This window comes from Pezoporus occidentalis, unplaced genomic scaffold (assembly GCF_034315485.1).
Source record: "Pezoporus occidentalis ecotype Australia unplaced genomic scaffold, CSIRO_AGI_Poc_V1 ctg221, whole genome shotgun sequence".
Taxonomy (NCBI): Eukaryota; Metazoa; Chordata; class Aves; order Psittaciformes; family Psittacidae; genus Pezoporus; species Pezoporus occidentalis.
The window spans coordinates 1,368,426-1,381,336 of record NW_026914084.1 but is presented as its reverse complement, the minus strand read 5'-3'; the positions used below and the strand labels follow the sequence as shown (position 1 = coordinate 1,381,336).

The following is a 12,911-nucleotide window of genomic DNA, read 5'->3' as shown; positions in this document are numbered from 1 at the left end:
CTAACCACCCTCTCAGTCAGCAAGTGAAGTCATTGTCATCTGCCAGTCCTTATTCCTGGTCACGAAGGAGTTTTCAGTTCAAAGAGTGCAATTTTCTTTCTTTTTTTCCCTTTTTTTTAATCTGTGTCAGTAAGCCAGACTTGGCAGCTGGGTAATTGCTCAGAAGCAGCGGCTCAAAAGATGACACATAACACAACAGGCGATCACATTCTTCTGGGAAATCAAAGCATTCTCCCAGTGATGGTGCTATCTTGATGGAGGCATACAATTCATCCGAACACCTAACCACAACTCCATCACACACACTGCAAAGGAGAAAACCACGCAGAAGCTTGGTGATCCTGCCATACACATTGCAGCACAGTGGGTTTGCATACAGCTGTGCTGACTGGCTTCCAATTAATTCACTGCTTCCACAGGTCACCGCTGGCCTGCCAGCTGTAGAGGCGATTGTGCCAACCAGTTTCAAAGCTCTTTGTGTCCCCACTGTCAACTGAATCATCAGTCTGGGACGTGTTCACATTCACAAATGTCTTTATGAATAAATGCTCCCTTCCATGGGTACTGGGCATATTTGTGCAGGGTACATCACCTTCTCTAAGCAACAGCTCTGTCTTCTTCCAAGTACTAAGTGCAACAGAGCACCTTTTCCTTGAGGTGGGAACACTTTGGATGCCCCTCCTGGTGACTGAACAGCTGACAGCTCACCAAGATCCACTAATAAGAGCTGCAGGACAAGCCACGGCACTCCTGTTTCATGCTGTGCCACAAAACCTGTTCAAGTCAGCGCTTCCCATCTGCATTTTTCAGCTGCTGCCACCGTTGCAGCTCCCCCTCTGCCACCTACTGACACAAAGGCTCTGCCTCACAGTTCCCTGCATTTGGACTCTTCATCAGGGAATGCAGCAATCGGAAAAGAGGTAATGGGTTCAAACTGAAACAGAGGAAGTTCAGGTTAGATATAAGGAAGAAGTTCTTTACTGTGAGGGTGGTGAGGCACTGGAACAGGTTGCCCAAGGAAGTTGTGAATGCACCATCCCTGGCAGTGTTTAAGGCCAGGTTGGACAGAGGTTGTCATGGTCTACTGAGCTGTCCCTGTTCAGGGCAGGGGGGTTGGAACTGGATGATCTTAAGGTCCTTTCCAACCCAAACCATTCTGTGATTCTATAACTCAGAAACCTAAAGCGGAGTTGGACGTAGCCCAAAACCTGAGCTGGCAGCTGCAGCCCCGGGTCCACCATAGTGCCCAGCCTTTCCTCTCCGCACTGTTGTGGCCTCCACACGACACACCCGGAGGACACTTCCTCCGAGGAGCAGCTCCCTGAGCCAGCCGCACCAGAGGAGGATGTGTGGCAGGAGAGAGGCCAGCCCCTTCCTTCCCTTGTCCCCTTACCGCCTTCCCTCACACCACAAGACCACCGCCACCGTTCCTCGCCGCTCCCAATATGGCGTCAGGAGCGGGCTGGCCCCGCCCCCGCGGGTCTCCGTCTCCACGGCAACGCGGCGCCAGCGGAAGGGGCGGGCTTACACCGGGCTCTTCCGGGCTGGCCCCGGCGGTGACGTGTCGGCGGGGTGACGGCGCCGGGCGGCAGGTGGCGGCGGGGGCCGCTCGCCGGGCGGCCACTTTCGGTGAGCACGGGGACCCCACCCCATCACAAGCACCCCTCTCAGGGCCGAGCCCCGCCGTTGTACCGGCGGCGGTGCCGGTGATCCTCATCCCCACACCGAGCCCTGTCAGGGAGACACCCCCCTAAATGGTCGCGCCGGTGGCCGGTGTACTCTCCTCCCCCGCTCTGAGGGCTGAGGTATCGGGCCTCCGGGAGATCCCGCTGCTGGCCACCAGCCCGGCCCGGTGAGAGGTGCGAGGCCGCTGGCAGGAGGGATGCGGTGTGGCGGGGTGGTGCCGGTGAAGCCCTCCTCGCCCGTTGGCGGCCGGTGGGGTTGGATGAGTGATAACTGCATCCGGAGGCCGCTGCAGCGGTGTGGGGCAGCGTCACCGGGGCTTTGATGCTGCCGAAGGATGAGCAGAGGCAAAGGGTGTCTGCTAATTACTGCCCAAATTAGACAGGAAATGAAATGGGGGCTTGGGGCGGGGGATATAGAGTCATAGAGTCATAGAATGGTTTGGGTTGGAAGAGACCTTGAAGCTCATCCAGTTCCAGCCCCCTGCCACGGATAGGGACACCTCACCCTAGACCAGATTGCTCCGAGCCCTATCCATCATTGCTTGTTGGCACCAACATCCCACTCACACTACCAAAAAGCCCGTGAGGAAAACAAGTCTCCATAATGGTGCTGCTAAGGCACACAGACATACCCATCTGAATGGGATGGCATTTAAGCACAATGGGATTGGTTTTAAGCACAGCCACTTACACGTGCAGCTTTTTGTGAAAACAACTTGGGAAAAGCTTTGCGTAGCCTCCCAAGGTAAGAGGAGAATGCCAAAAAGTAGAACATCAAATAGACTTCATAACTTGATATGAATCAAGAACAAAATTGAGATGTGTAATGATGAAGGGGATAAAACTCTGAAGTATCTTTAGCAACTGTGTTGCAGGTAGAGTGTGTGGAGAAGCAGCTTCCAGAAGGGACCACATTTTGTTCTGTGCTTTGGAAACACTGTGCGGAAAGCACATATATGGGTTTTGAAGCAGGTGTCATTCAAACTTGAGGACTTTCTCCTGTCTCGTTCAGAGCAAAGAATCAGTGACACTTGACATGTTTTTCAGCTTTGGTACAAGAACAGAGGCCATGGTGTGACATTGAAAAAAAGACAAACAAAGAAGGGTGCTGGCAAGGGTGATGGTTGATTCTCTGCAATTTTCTGTTGAGGTCACTGGTTTACCGCGGTTTATTCTGTTCTTTCTTCCCAGGGAGTTTGGAATAAGCAGTTTCAGACAAAGGCTCTGCTTAACCGAAACAATGTTTGCAGATTTGGACTATGATATTGAGGAAGATAAGCTGTGAGTATTTTGCTTATCTTTCCCTGTTCTTTGTTAACACTAGAAATAGTCTTTGCAACCAAGACCTTATGGGAGTGGATAAATTTACCTGCTCCTGATGCTGTGTGCTGGAGAGTCAGTTTTGCTGTTCAATCCTGATTTCTTGCTTCCCCTGGAGACTGGGGATGGGCATTGCTGTGCTGCTGAGCAAAGGAGAACGTGTTCTGTTGCTCTGGGGTAACTATTCTGCATTCCTGATTGCAAAGCAGTGCAGAAAAACCTTCTGGAAATTAGTGACCTTAGCCAGAGGAAAAAATGTCTATAATGGAGAATAGCAGGCAAGAAGAAGTGGACAAAAACTCAGGACTTCTTAGGTCTGTAAGGAGAACACCACTGGCATTCCCTGAGCAAGTAAAAGATTTGATGAGATCAACAATGAATTTAACGTGTAGCACTTGTCTTGCATTTCATTTATGCTGTGCAAGTTTTCCTCTCACTCCAGCACTATGGCCCATGCTGTTAGACTTTATGGCAGAGATAAAGTTTTCAGTTTCTGTCAGCCAGAGCTGTTTCATACGCATGCAGCTCTGCCTATCATGTTCAGTTATTCATTTCCCTCTCTCTCATTACAGGGGGATTCCCACTGTACCTGGGACAGTGACCCTGAAGAAGGACTCTCAGAACCTGATTGGGATCAGCATTGGGGGAGGAGCACAGTACTGCCCCTGTCTCTACATTGTCCAGGTGGGCACTCAGGGAGGAAGAATAAACCATCTGTGTAAAACAGTTTCCATCTCAGAGATGGAAAGCATGGAGAGTCCTGTACTATTTGTTTTCCTCAAAGTGGGAGACATCATCTCACTTCCCAGTGAATAAGAGTTCCTTGCCCTAGTACCTAATGGGTATGTAAGAGACTTCTGAAATTATCCTTCTTGGAGAGCATGTTAGAATTCACAGGGGAACAGTGTGACTTTCTCAACGTGAAGAAGTCGTATGCTTGACGACGTATGTCTTGGAGGCAAGAACTTCCTGAGGGAACTATATTATCAGCCTGCCTCTTCACTATGAAAGGGGAAAAACTGCAGCTTCACCATGCACAAAATAAAACTGAGTTAAATAGGAGGAATGTAATTGTCTGGGTTTTTGTTCACTAGCTGTGTATTCACCTTCCTCTTCCTCTTGATTCCAGACTATCTGTGCTCTTTCTCCTCTCCACCAGGTATTTGATAACACTCCTGCAGCCTTAGATGGCACTGTAGCAGCTGGTGATGAAATCACAGGAGTGAATGGGAAGTCCGTCAAGGGAAAAACCAAGGTGGAGGTGGCCAAAATGATACAGATGGTAAAGGTGAGAGGTAGGAGGGGGCCAGGGGAGCTTCTGGGTCATAGTTTACAGTTTATTGTCCATTGGTAAAGGAATCCACTGCTGCTTGCTTCCAGCACAGCAGTTTGGGATTTGCTCTTTCTACAGGGAGAAGTGACAATACACTACAACAAACTTCAGGCTGACCCAAAGCAGGGCAAGTCTTTGGATATTGGTAAGACCGGTTTCTTTCTCCTTATAGTGTTAAAATTACATGGATGGGTGAAAGACTGGTCCAAGCTAAAACCAGAGTAAAACTTGGGTTCCATTCTTCCTCTTAAATCAGTCATTTTCAAATGGATGCTGTCAAAGAGAATTACAGGTTTAGAAAAAGAATCCTTGCCTTGCTTCTTGGAATAGTTTTGAAAGGTGAGGCATGACTTGTTGCAGGGGGCTTGTTTCTTTGTGTTTAGCATGGATGGTAAAACAACTAGGTAATAATTTTATTTATTTTTAATACCTGTAAGTCATGGTGACTATTGAGATTTTCACAGAAATGAGGTACGCAGAAATGTGTCTGTTGGAAAGTACTGGTTGCAGTTTCTCACCTTGGAAGACAGTGGTGAAACACACCTATCTGCACTGAGTTTTGCACAACCATAAACTTTATAGGAGAGGAGAGAAGCTTATATCTAAAACAAAGCTTGTATTTTGAACTAAGTCTTCACGGTTGTCTCCTTTATATGGTTACCTTTCTAGCTTTCCTGAAAGAAATGTATCTATTCTTTTTGCTTTCATTTATTTTTATGGTGATTAAGGTGCAGGGGTTCAGGAAAATCATGAGGAGTGAGATGGATTTCTGGGGAAACAGAAGTGTGGTGAAAATGTGGCATTTTCCAGAGATGCTGGACACTGGCTTCAGCTGAACTCTTGGGAGCTGCAGGCACTTGGCTGCAAGTTTGCCTCTAAATAAATGTAGTTAAGTTATCTGATTCTGCAGAGGTTGTTAACTGTCTCTAGTAATTTCCAGGGTATAACCACCCAGGACAGAAATTTATTCCATCAGGAGGTGACAAAAGGGTTTAACTGAGATCCAAAAGATAAAAGCAAACAAAGGGATAACTTTGATCCATAAATTCTGTCTTGCTTTCAGCCTTGTCTCCTGACTTCAGTTAAGTAAACCAGCAAGTAGCGTAAGCAAAGTTTAGTTCCAAGTATCAGGATAGGTGATTTATAGCGAAGTTATTGACTGGAATAGTCTTCCAAAAGAAGTGCTGGAGCTTTATTGATTGGAGTATATAGGATGTGAGAGGAGAACAGATAGAGAAGATAGCAGATGTGCTATACACAGCTGGATTGAAAATCTAGTTTCTATGTAGGTGGGTTGTTTTTTTCTTTTTCGCTTGCTACCTCAATAGTGAGTTAAATTCAGTTTATTCAATGCCTGAGAAACCAGTGAAGTATGTTAGTGAGCTTTTCATGCCCATGGAAATTACCCTGATCCTGGTTTGCAACTCTCTTTTGGCCTATAGTATTGAAGAAGGTAAAGCATCGGCTGGTAGAGAACATGAGCTCAGGGACAGCGGATGCCCTGGGCTTAAGCCGAGCCATACTTTGCAATGGTAAGTATTGTCCAGGAGGACATTTTCTTAAGGAAACACTTACCCTGTTGTGCTTACCTGCTCTTTATTGTTACTTGCTTGGCCCATATGATTCCTTCATAATTCTTCCCTTCTGCTTTGCCTCACTGTTGTGATTGCCTCTGCTCATCCTGAGTGATATATCCTGTCACTGGGGCCATTTATGCTAGCTAGGGTCAAATTAATTTAAAGTGGGGAACCACTTAGCGATTGCCAATAGGTGGTGACCCCACACTGTAAAATAAGTTTGCAGTGGTTTTAAAAGCTTCCCATGCTGGGCCAGGAGACAGGCATTAAAAGGTGAGGGAAATTTGAACCAGAGGCATGAAACTTTTTCCAGTTGATCGGGTCTTAACCATGCAATGGATTTGACTGTTCTAATTCTGTATTCTGATTCTTGTTTCCAATTAGATGGACTAGTGAAGAGGTTAGACGAGCTGGAAAGGACTGCAGAGTTGTACAAAGGTAAACAGCTTCTTCCATCAGACACCAGAGGGGGGAGAGGGATACCTCCGTTATGTTGCAGTGAAATGACTCAAATGCTTTTTTCTGGCTTCTATCACAGGCTTGACAGAGCACACCAAGAGTCTTCTCAGAGCTTTCTTTGAACTATCCCAGACGCACAGAGGTAAAGAATCTTGAATGAAAGGAGGAGAAATCTTTGGCTCTAGTTTCAGGAGTTTTAGCCAGTACTTAGATGTACGGTTCCCTTGCTCAAAGAAAACTGAGTGTTGTGGAAATGAGCTGGGAAGGGCTGCTCTCTTGGCATTGGCGGTCTTACGCATGGGACATGGAAATAATGCCTTGAAGACCTCTGGTCTTTAGGAGGCAAGATTCTTCTCCAGGGTCAGCTTCTTCTTTCATGTGTTTCTGTTTATTACCCTCATCCAGCATTTGGAGATGTTTTCTCTGTCATTGGTGTACGGGAGCCGCAACCAGCTGCCAGTGAAGCCTTTGTGAAATTTGCTGATGCCCATCGCAACATTGAGAAGTTTGGGATTCACCTTCTAAAAACAATTAAGCCGGTAAAGAATATAACCATAGGAGTACAGGGTCTGGAGAAGAGGGGAACCTAGAAAGACAGAAGCCTGTCTTTGAACGTGTGATCTTAAAGATCATTCATTGTGGGAAAAGCTGTCGTTGCTTTCCTTCAAGGAACTCTCTTCATAAAGAACCTAAGAGGTAGTGTAGCGAGTATATCAATCTTGTCCCTTTGACTTTTGCACATGAGTATATTCCTCTCCTTTTCTTTTGAGGATGAGGGGATAGTTTGATCAGTATAGACTTTAGAGCCCTTTCCCTGATATTGGTACCCATACTTAAAAGATGTCACTAAATGTAAAAGAGTTTAGATAAACAGTCCAGGAACAACTGAAGGATTTTGATCAGTGTATGTAAATTAGAGTCTTCAGGGGATCTGTCCACTTATTTTAGTAAAGAGAGGATTAGATGTTGATTTGGGCACAATTTTCAGTGCCGTATTGAATGGACAGCACGGGGTAGTGGGCCTTTGAATCAGGGAGGGTGGTTTCCAGGACCAGTTGAAACAAGATGAGTTGAAAGAAGGTGAATTCAGGCTGGAAGTGAGGCATGCATTTCTGAGACTGGAACTACTTGCCCGTGACAGTAATGGATGCTCTAACTGTGATAATGATGAGTCAAGATCAAACATTTTCTTTCAGATGTGCTCTAGTTCAAAAAAGAGTTAACTCGAGTTAATCTCTCATGACCTGTGTTGATTCGAAGGTTGTACTTGATAAAATGTAGTCATGCTTTTTGGTTATACATTCAGCAACAGGATATTTCCCTTGCAGATGCTTACTGACTTGAATACGTATCTGAATAAAGCCATTCCTGACACAAGGCTGACTATCAAAAAATACCTGGATGTCAAGTTTGAATATTTGGTGAGCTGCTTGCTTGCTTTTTAAATGCTGGTTGAAATTAAGTTTTGTGGAATCATAGCCTGACTTCTTGGACTCCCCAAAAAAGCTCTTCAGTCCACATTTTTCAGTTTTAGATTGTTCTTCATTAGCTAAAGTAAGTAACTGTCAAGGCATAATTGCTTTTATTGAGAGCATGCCTTTTATTTTTTCTCTTCTCTTCTACTCGCCCCATGTTTTCTGCACCCAAAAAGCATGGGGTTGTTAAGTGCATCTGTTCTATAACTGTAGGAATCTATTTTCTTTTACCAGTTGAGAGAAGTATTTGGAGCTGCAGCCCTAAGGCAAGTGAATATGGCAGCATCTCTTCCCGCTTCAGTCCTTCCCACAATTCATCTTTTTTTTTCCTTTTTCCCTCCTTATTTACTCCCTCCTCATACTTTTCTGGTATTGTGTTTTCCCAAACAGTAGATGAGCACAGGATTTTTCTCTTACTAGGGTATACTTATCTAAAGTATTTGCTCCTGTAATATAAATATTAAGCACCTTCTTTCTCCCCTGCCGTTTTCTCTCATCTTTCTCCAAACAGATTTGCTTTCCACTAGGGATGTTTAATATACTCTGATCCCGCTGTGCTGTCCCCAGAGCCCCTAGCTGTAGCATTGAAGGAAGGCTTGAATTGGTACAACTGTATAGCTATGGCTGATGATGAAATCACTTCTAGTTTTTAATATTTCCTTCTGTTTTAAATTCTGTAAAGTCTTACTGCCTGAAAGTCAAAGAGATGGATGATGAGGAGTACAGCTGCATTGTGAGTACCACCACTGTAACAATGACAACTGCATACTCTCTTTGTGCAGCTTCCCTATACACACTGCCCTGTAATTGTAAAATAGCTCCTGTGCCTGTTTGCATGAAACTAGTGAACGCATCCTAAGAATTACACACATTTGTTCTTAACGTTTGAGAAACTGGAGATCCTTAAATGCTATCTGGGGACCACTGTCATGAATCACTAGTGCTGTGGAATAGCAGAGGGACCAGACATCATCTCTGCAGCTTGTTTGCTCAGTGGTTGCCTATCTCAGTGTTTGAGTAATATCAGCATATGTAAGGAGGATTAAGGTGTTATTTTCACAGATTCCATTTGTGTGTAGTGTACAGCTTATAATTAATTCTGGACTTGTTTCTGAGAAATGGAGGTTGAGCTGCTTCGCAGCAAAATGCATGTGAATAGTGCATTTGTAGTTGAAGAAAATTGATTAAAGGATCTCTCTTAACAATAGGGGATTTAGGGGCTTATGACTGTAATCCTTAACAGCTCTGTTTAAGATAGCTAAAGGTATCCCCTGCATGAAGGGGGTGTGGAACTATATGATCTTAAGGTTGTTCCAACCCTAACCATTCTATGATTCTGTGACTATATGATTCTATGTCCGGATGCCCTGCCTTAAAGTAAGATATTGTTTTTTCCTAGGTATTGATCTCAGAGCAGGGATTTGATTGTTTGGAATGCCTAGTTCCCAGTGCCAGGAAGGAATAAAACTTTCCTAAGATAACATTTCATTATATCTTTCCTTGTAAATGGGAAGGAAAGAATCCCAGTCTTGACCAGCAGAGTAACATCTTTGGGTTTTGGAGCATGCAGCGTGCATTATCAAGCCATAGTCTGTAATATGGATTTTTATGTAGTTACGTTTACTGATGCAAGAGAAGAATGCTGTTCTGCTGACAGACCTAACCCCTGTCTCTCAAAACTATTTTGCAGGACAATGTATCGGTCCCTCCCTACTGTTTTCTAGTGTTGTGTCTGGATGGTTGTAGATACCACAGGGTTCTCTGTGTAGATGATTACACAATCCATATAGAATCATAGAATAGTTTGGGGTGGAAGGAGCCTTCAAAGGTCATCTAGTCCAACTCCCCTGCACTGGGCAGGGGAAGCTTGCAGAGGAGGTCAGAATTTTATGTCTGATTGATATAAATTAATATATCCTTCAGCTCTTAGACTCTTGTTCACAGTGCTTGTCTTAATAGTTCAGATAAGAAGCCATCCCACTTTTCCAGGCTGAGTTGAAAGGTGCTGGTCGTTTTTGCTTTGCACAGTAGTGATGTTTTTCATTACTGTGGCTGGTGTGTATTTGGCCTTCAGAGTGGCCCCGCTGACTGCCAGTTGTTGACCTGGCTCAGTGTTCCTCATGTTTTGTGCTTCCTGACTGCAGTTGCAGTGATCCTGAGAGGGCTGTAATAACCCAAAAGCACTGTAAGTCCACAACAGCCAACAAACTTTGCATACAGGGTGTCCCTGCCCATGGTAGGGGGGTTGGAACTAGATGATCTTTAAAGTTCCTTCCAACCCAAACCATTCTATGATTTTATGATACAAGCACTGTTGTGGGAGTCTCTAAAATGGTGCTGTGTTTTTGGCAGGCTCTGGGTGAACCCCTCTACAGGGTCAGCACTGGGAACTATGAATACCGCCTTATCCTGCGCTGCCGGCAGGAGGCTCGCACGCGCTTTGCCAAGATGAGGAAGGATGTGCTAGAGAAAATAGAGCTCCTGGACCAGAAACATGGTGAGTATCGCTGCTGTGGCCACCCCCTGAAAGGGTCAGGCAAACGTGGCTTTGGCCTTTGTGCCTCTCCTTCATCTCAGCTTGGAAATCTTTACTAAAGAACCTTTTTGTGGCTGTGCCTGAGACATCCGCCCTCAGGGGACAAAAGGGATTAATGCTTAGGAGACTGTATCTAATGCTGTGAGGGAGGCTTGATCACAGCCTTCTCTCGGTCTGGGAAGGGGGTTTTCATGCACCTGACTTGTTCCCAACATGTCACCACTACAGTGCAGGACATCGTGTTCCAGCTCCAGCGTTTTGTCTCCACCATGTCCAAGTACTACGACGACTGCTATGCCGTGCTCCGAGATGCAGATGTCTTTCCCATTGAGGTGGACCTTGCCCGCACTACTCTCAACTACGGGCAGAAGGACACATACACGGACGGTGCAGAAGAAGAAGAAGGAGGAGAAAGCGAGAGAGAGGGTAGCGGGAAGGAACAGGCAAATGGTGAAAAGCTCATTGATGATGCCTGAGTGGCCAGAGGAGAGACTTTGCAGACTGTTATAAATGTCTGTTTCACATAACGATTCATCCTCTGAGATTTCTGTGTATGTCCAGCCTGGAATTCCTCCTCTGCTTTGGGTGGGGGTAGCTGGTTGGATCGGTACCAACCTCTGCTTTCTCCTCTCTTCCTTTGCTTGTTTGCCTGGATATTCCTTTTACTCCTAGAGATTCCTGCTGCCCAACTTGAATACTGAGGTGTGGGGAGGAAAATCCCCTCCCACACCACCATGTGACCGTGTGCAGGCAGGACATTGCCGAGCATAGAGGGCAGCAACCACTCCCCTCTGGCTTATGGAGGCCACTTAAACATCTGGAGATGGTTTCAAATGGCATGAAGAGCCCCTTTCTGTCCTCCCCTTGTGGTAGGGGAAGCTGTTGGCCCCAGCATTGTTTTCTTCATCCCAGTGCTCACTGTCTCCAAGCTTCCCATTCTCTGGCCTGTTTTGAGCTACTTCTGTCTCTTCTGTCCATCCCCATGGGCTGCAGGACTGATTTCTGTAGGATGATCACTGCTTTTAAGAAATAGAAGTCCAAACTGATGTCTAGAAGTGGTGGTAGTACATGTGATCGGATCACCGTCCATCCAAGGAGCTGGGGGAAGCCCTCAAAGCAGGGGCTGATGGGAGTAGGTGTCTGGTATGCAGAGCTGCAAATTTAGGAAATCTCTTCCCCTGGCTTCCATCCTCTTCAAAGTCACTGAGCTCCTGCACAGCTGGCACTGTCTGCACACTCCATAGCTACAGCACAGGGCTAGGATCCTGTAGGATGTGGCTCTGCCCTTCCCTGTGGGAAGGAGGGACCTGGCTCAGGAAAGAGCCCCCCTAGTCAGCAGAGATGCTGAGGTAAGAGTGCTTGTCTGTGGCAGACAGATTCCTAGGAATGACAGCAAAGCTGCACCCATTTCCTTTCCATCATTCTCTTTTCCATGTCTCCTTCATTATTGTATGGCTCTTCAGCTAGAGAGGAGAGACAGCCTCGTGGAGAGAGGAAGGCATGGCCTGTAGGCAGAGGCTTTGAGATTTTTTAGTGCAAAGCATGGATAGCATGCTGCTCCCCACTCTCCTCTCAGCACAGCCATTTGTGCTGCCCTGGGCCAGCCAGCCCCAGTGGCTGACATCCCATTCCCAGCACAAGGAAAGGAGAGGAATGAAGATTGAGGTAAGTGAGGCTGCATCTTTCCTCCTTCCTTTTCTCTTCTCCCTTTGTCCCTGTGGGCTGATCCCAGATGCAGATTAGCACTTTCTGTTTTGGCAGACAGCACAACTGCCAGGAGCAGTGTGCTTCTCAGAGGCAAGGGTTTTGACTTCTGTCATTACATTCTAGTGGTAGTGAGAGAAGTTATTCGAGGGCATTAATTTATGATCGAGATGTTTGGTTTTCTTTGTTTTTTCTCTTCGATTTGTCTTTGGAGCTTTGTCATCTCTGTGTATGCCTGGAAGAAAGCCATCCATGGTTAAGCTGTTCTGGAAGATTTCAATGGATTCTGTTGTACTGACTGTTGTCTCTAATAAAGAAAAATGTGACATTTCGTTTCCTGTCCTTTATGGGTTTTCTTTAGAGGTTTATTTGCACATCCCCTATTGGTTTTAATCTTAAAATATAGTAATGAGAAGATGGGTGTCATGTGCTGGCCATTCATTTTTCTTGCTCATACTGGTGGATAACCTCTGTGCCAAGCTATGATTGTCACTGCAGCACATGTTTGCAGAGGAGAAAGCTTATAAATGCTGTAGCAAGGCCAGTCCTCCATGTAAGACCAGCGTGGCTTCCCAGGGGAGCACCAGCCTTGTAAAATCACCAGTTGCCTCAGTTCTCAGGTGGCATCCTTGCATACCTCTCCAGGGCCAGCTTCTCCATACAGCTCAGCTGTTGCATCACAAGCTTGATCTGATGCTTAAGACCCTGATCCTCTTTCAGAGCTGTTCGTTATGCCATAATACGGAGCAGTTCAGAGGGACAGAGAAAACTTGCTTGAAAGCTGACAATGAGGAGTGGAAGGCAGCTTGGCCATGTTTTTTG

The 12,911-nt window shown here is 46.0% G+C and overlaps 1 protein-coding gene across 1 annotated transcript; it reads left to right on the top strand.

The window, feature by feature from the left end:
- Positions 1-1,606: 1,606 nt before the first annotated feature.
- PICK1 (protein interacting with PRKCA 1) lies at positions 1,607-12,421 on the top strand. Its single transcript, XM_062620564.1, has 13 exons — positions 1,607-1,629; positions 2,877-2,966; positions 3,578-3,689; positions 4,165-4,293; positions 4,417-4,483; positions 5,781-5,870; positions 6,300-6,353; positions 6,454-6,516; positions 6,780-6,913; positions 7,703-7,795; positions 8,532-8,582; positions 10,202-10,346; positions 10,614-12,421. Exons 2-13 carry the CDS (start codon positions 2,926-2,928, stop codon positions 10,859-10,861), a joined length of 1,227 nt encoding a protein of 408 aa, XP_062476548.1. The 5' UTR covers positions 1,607-1,629; positions 2,877-2,925; the 3' UTR covers positions 10,862-12,421.
- Positions 12,422-12,911: the final 490 nt, after the last annotated feature.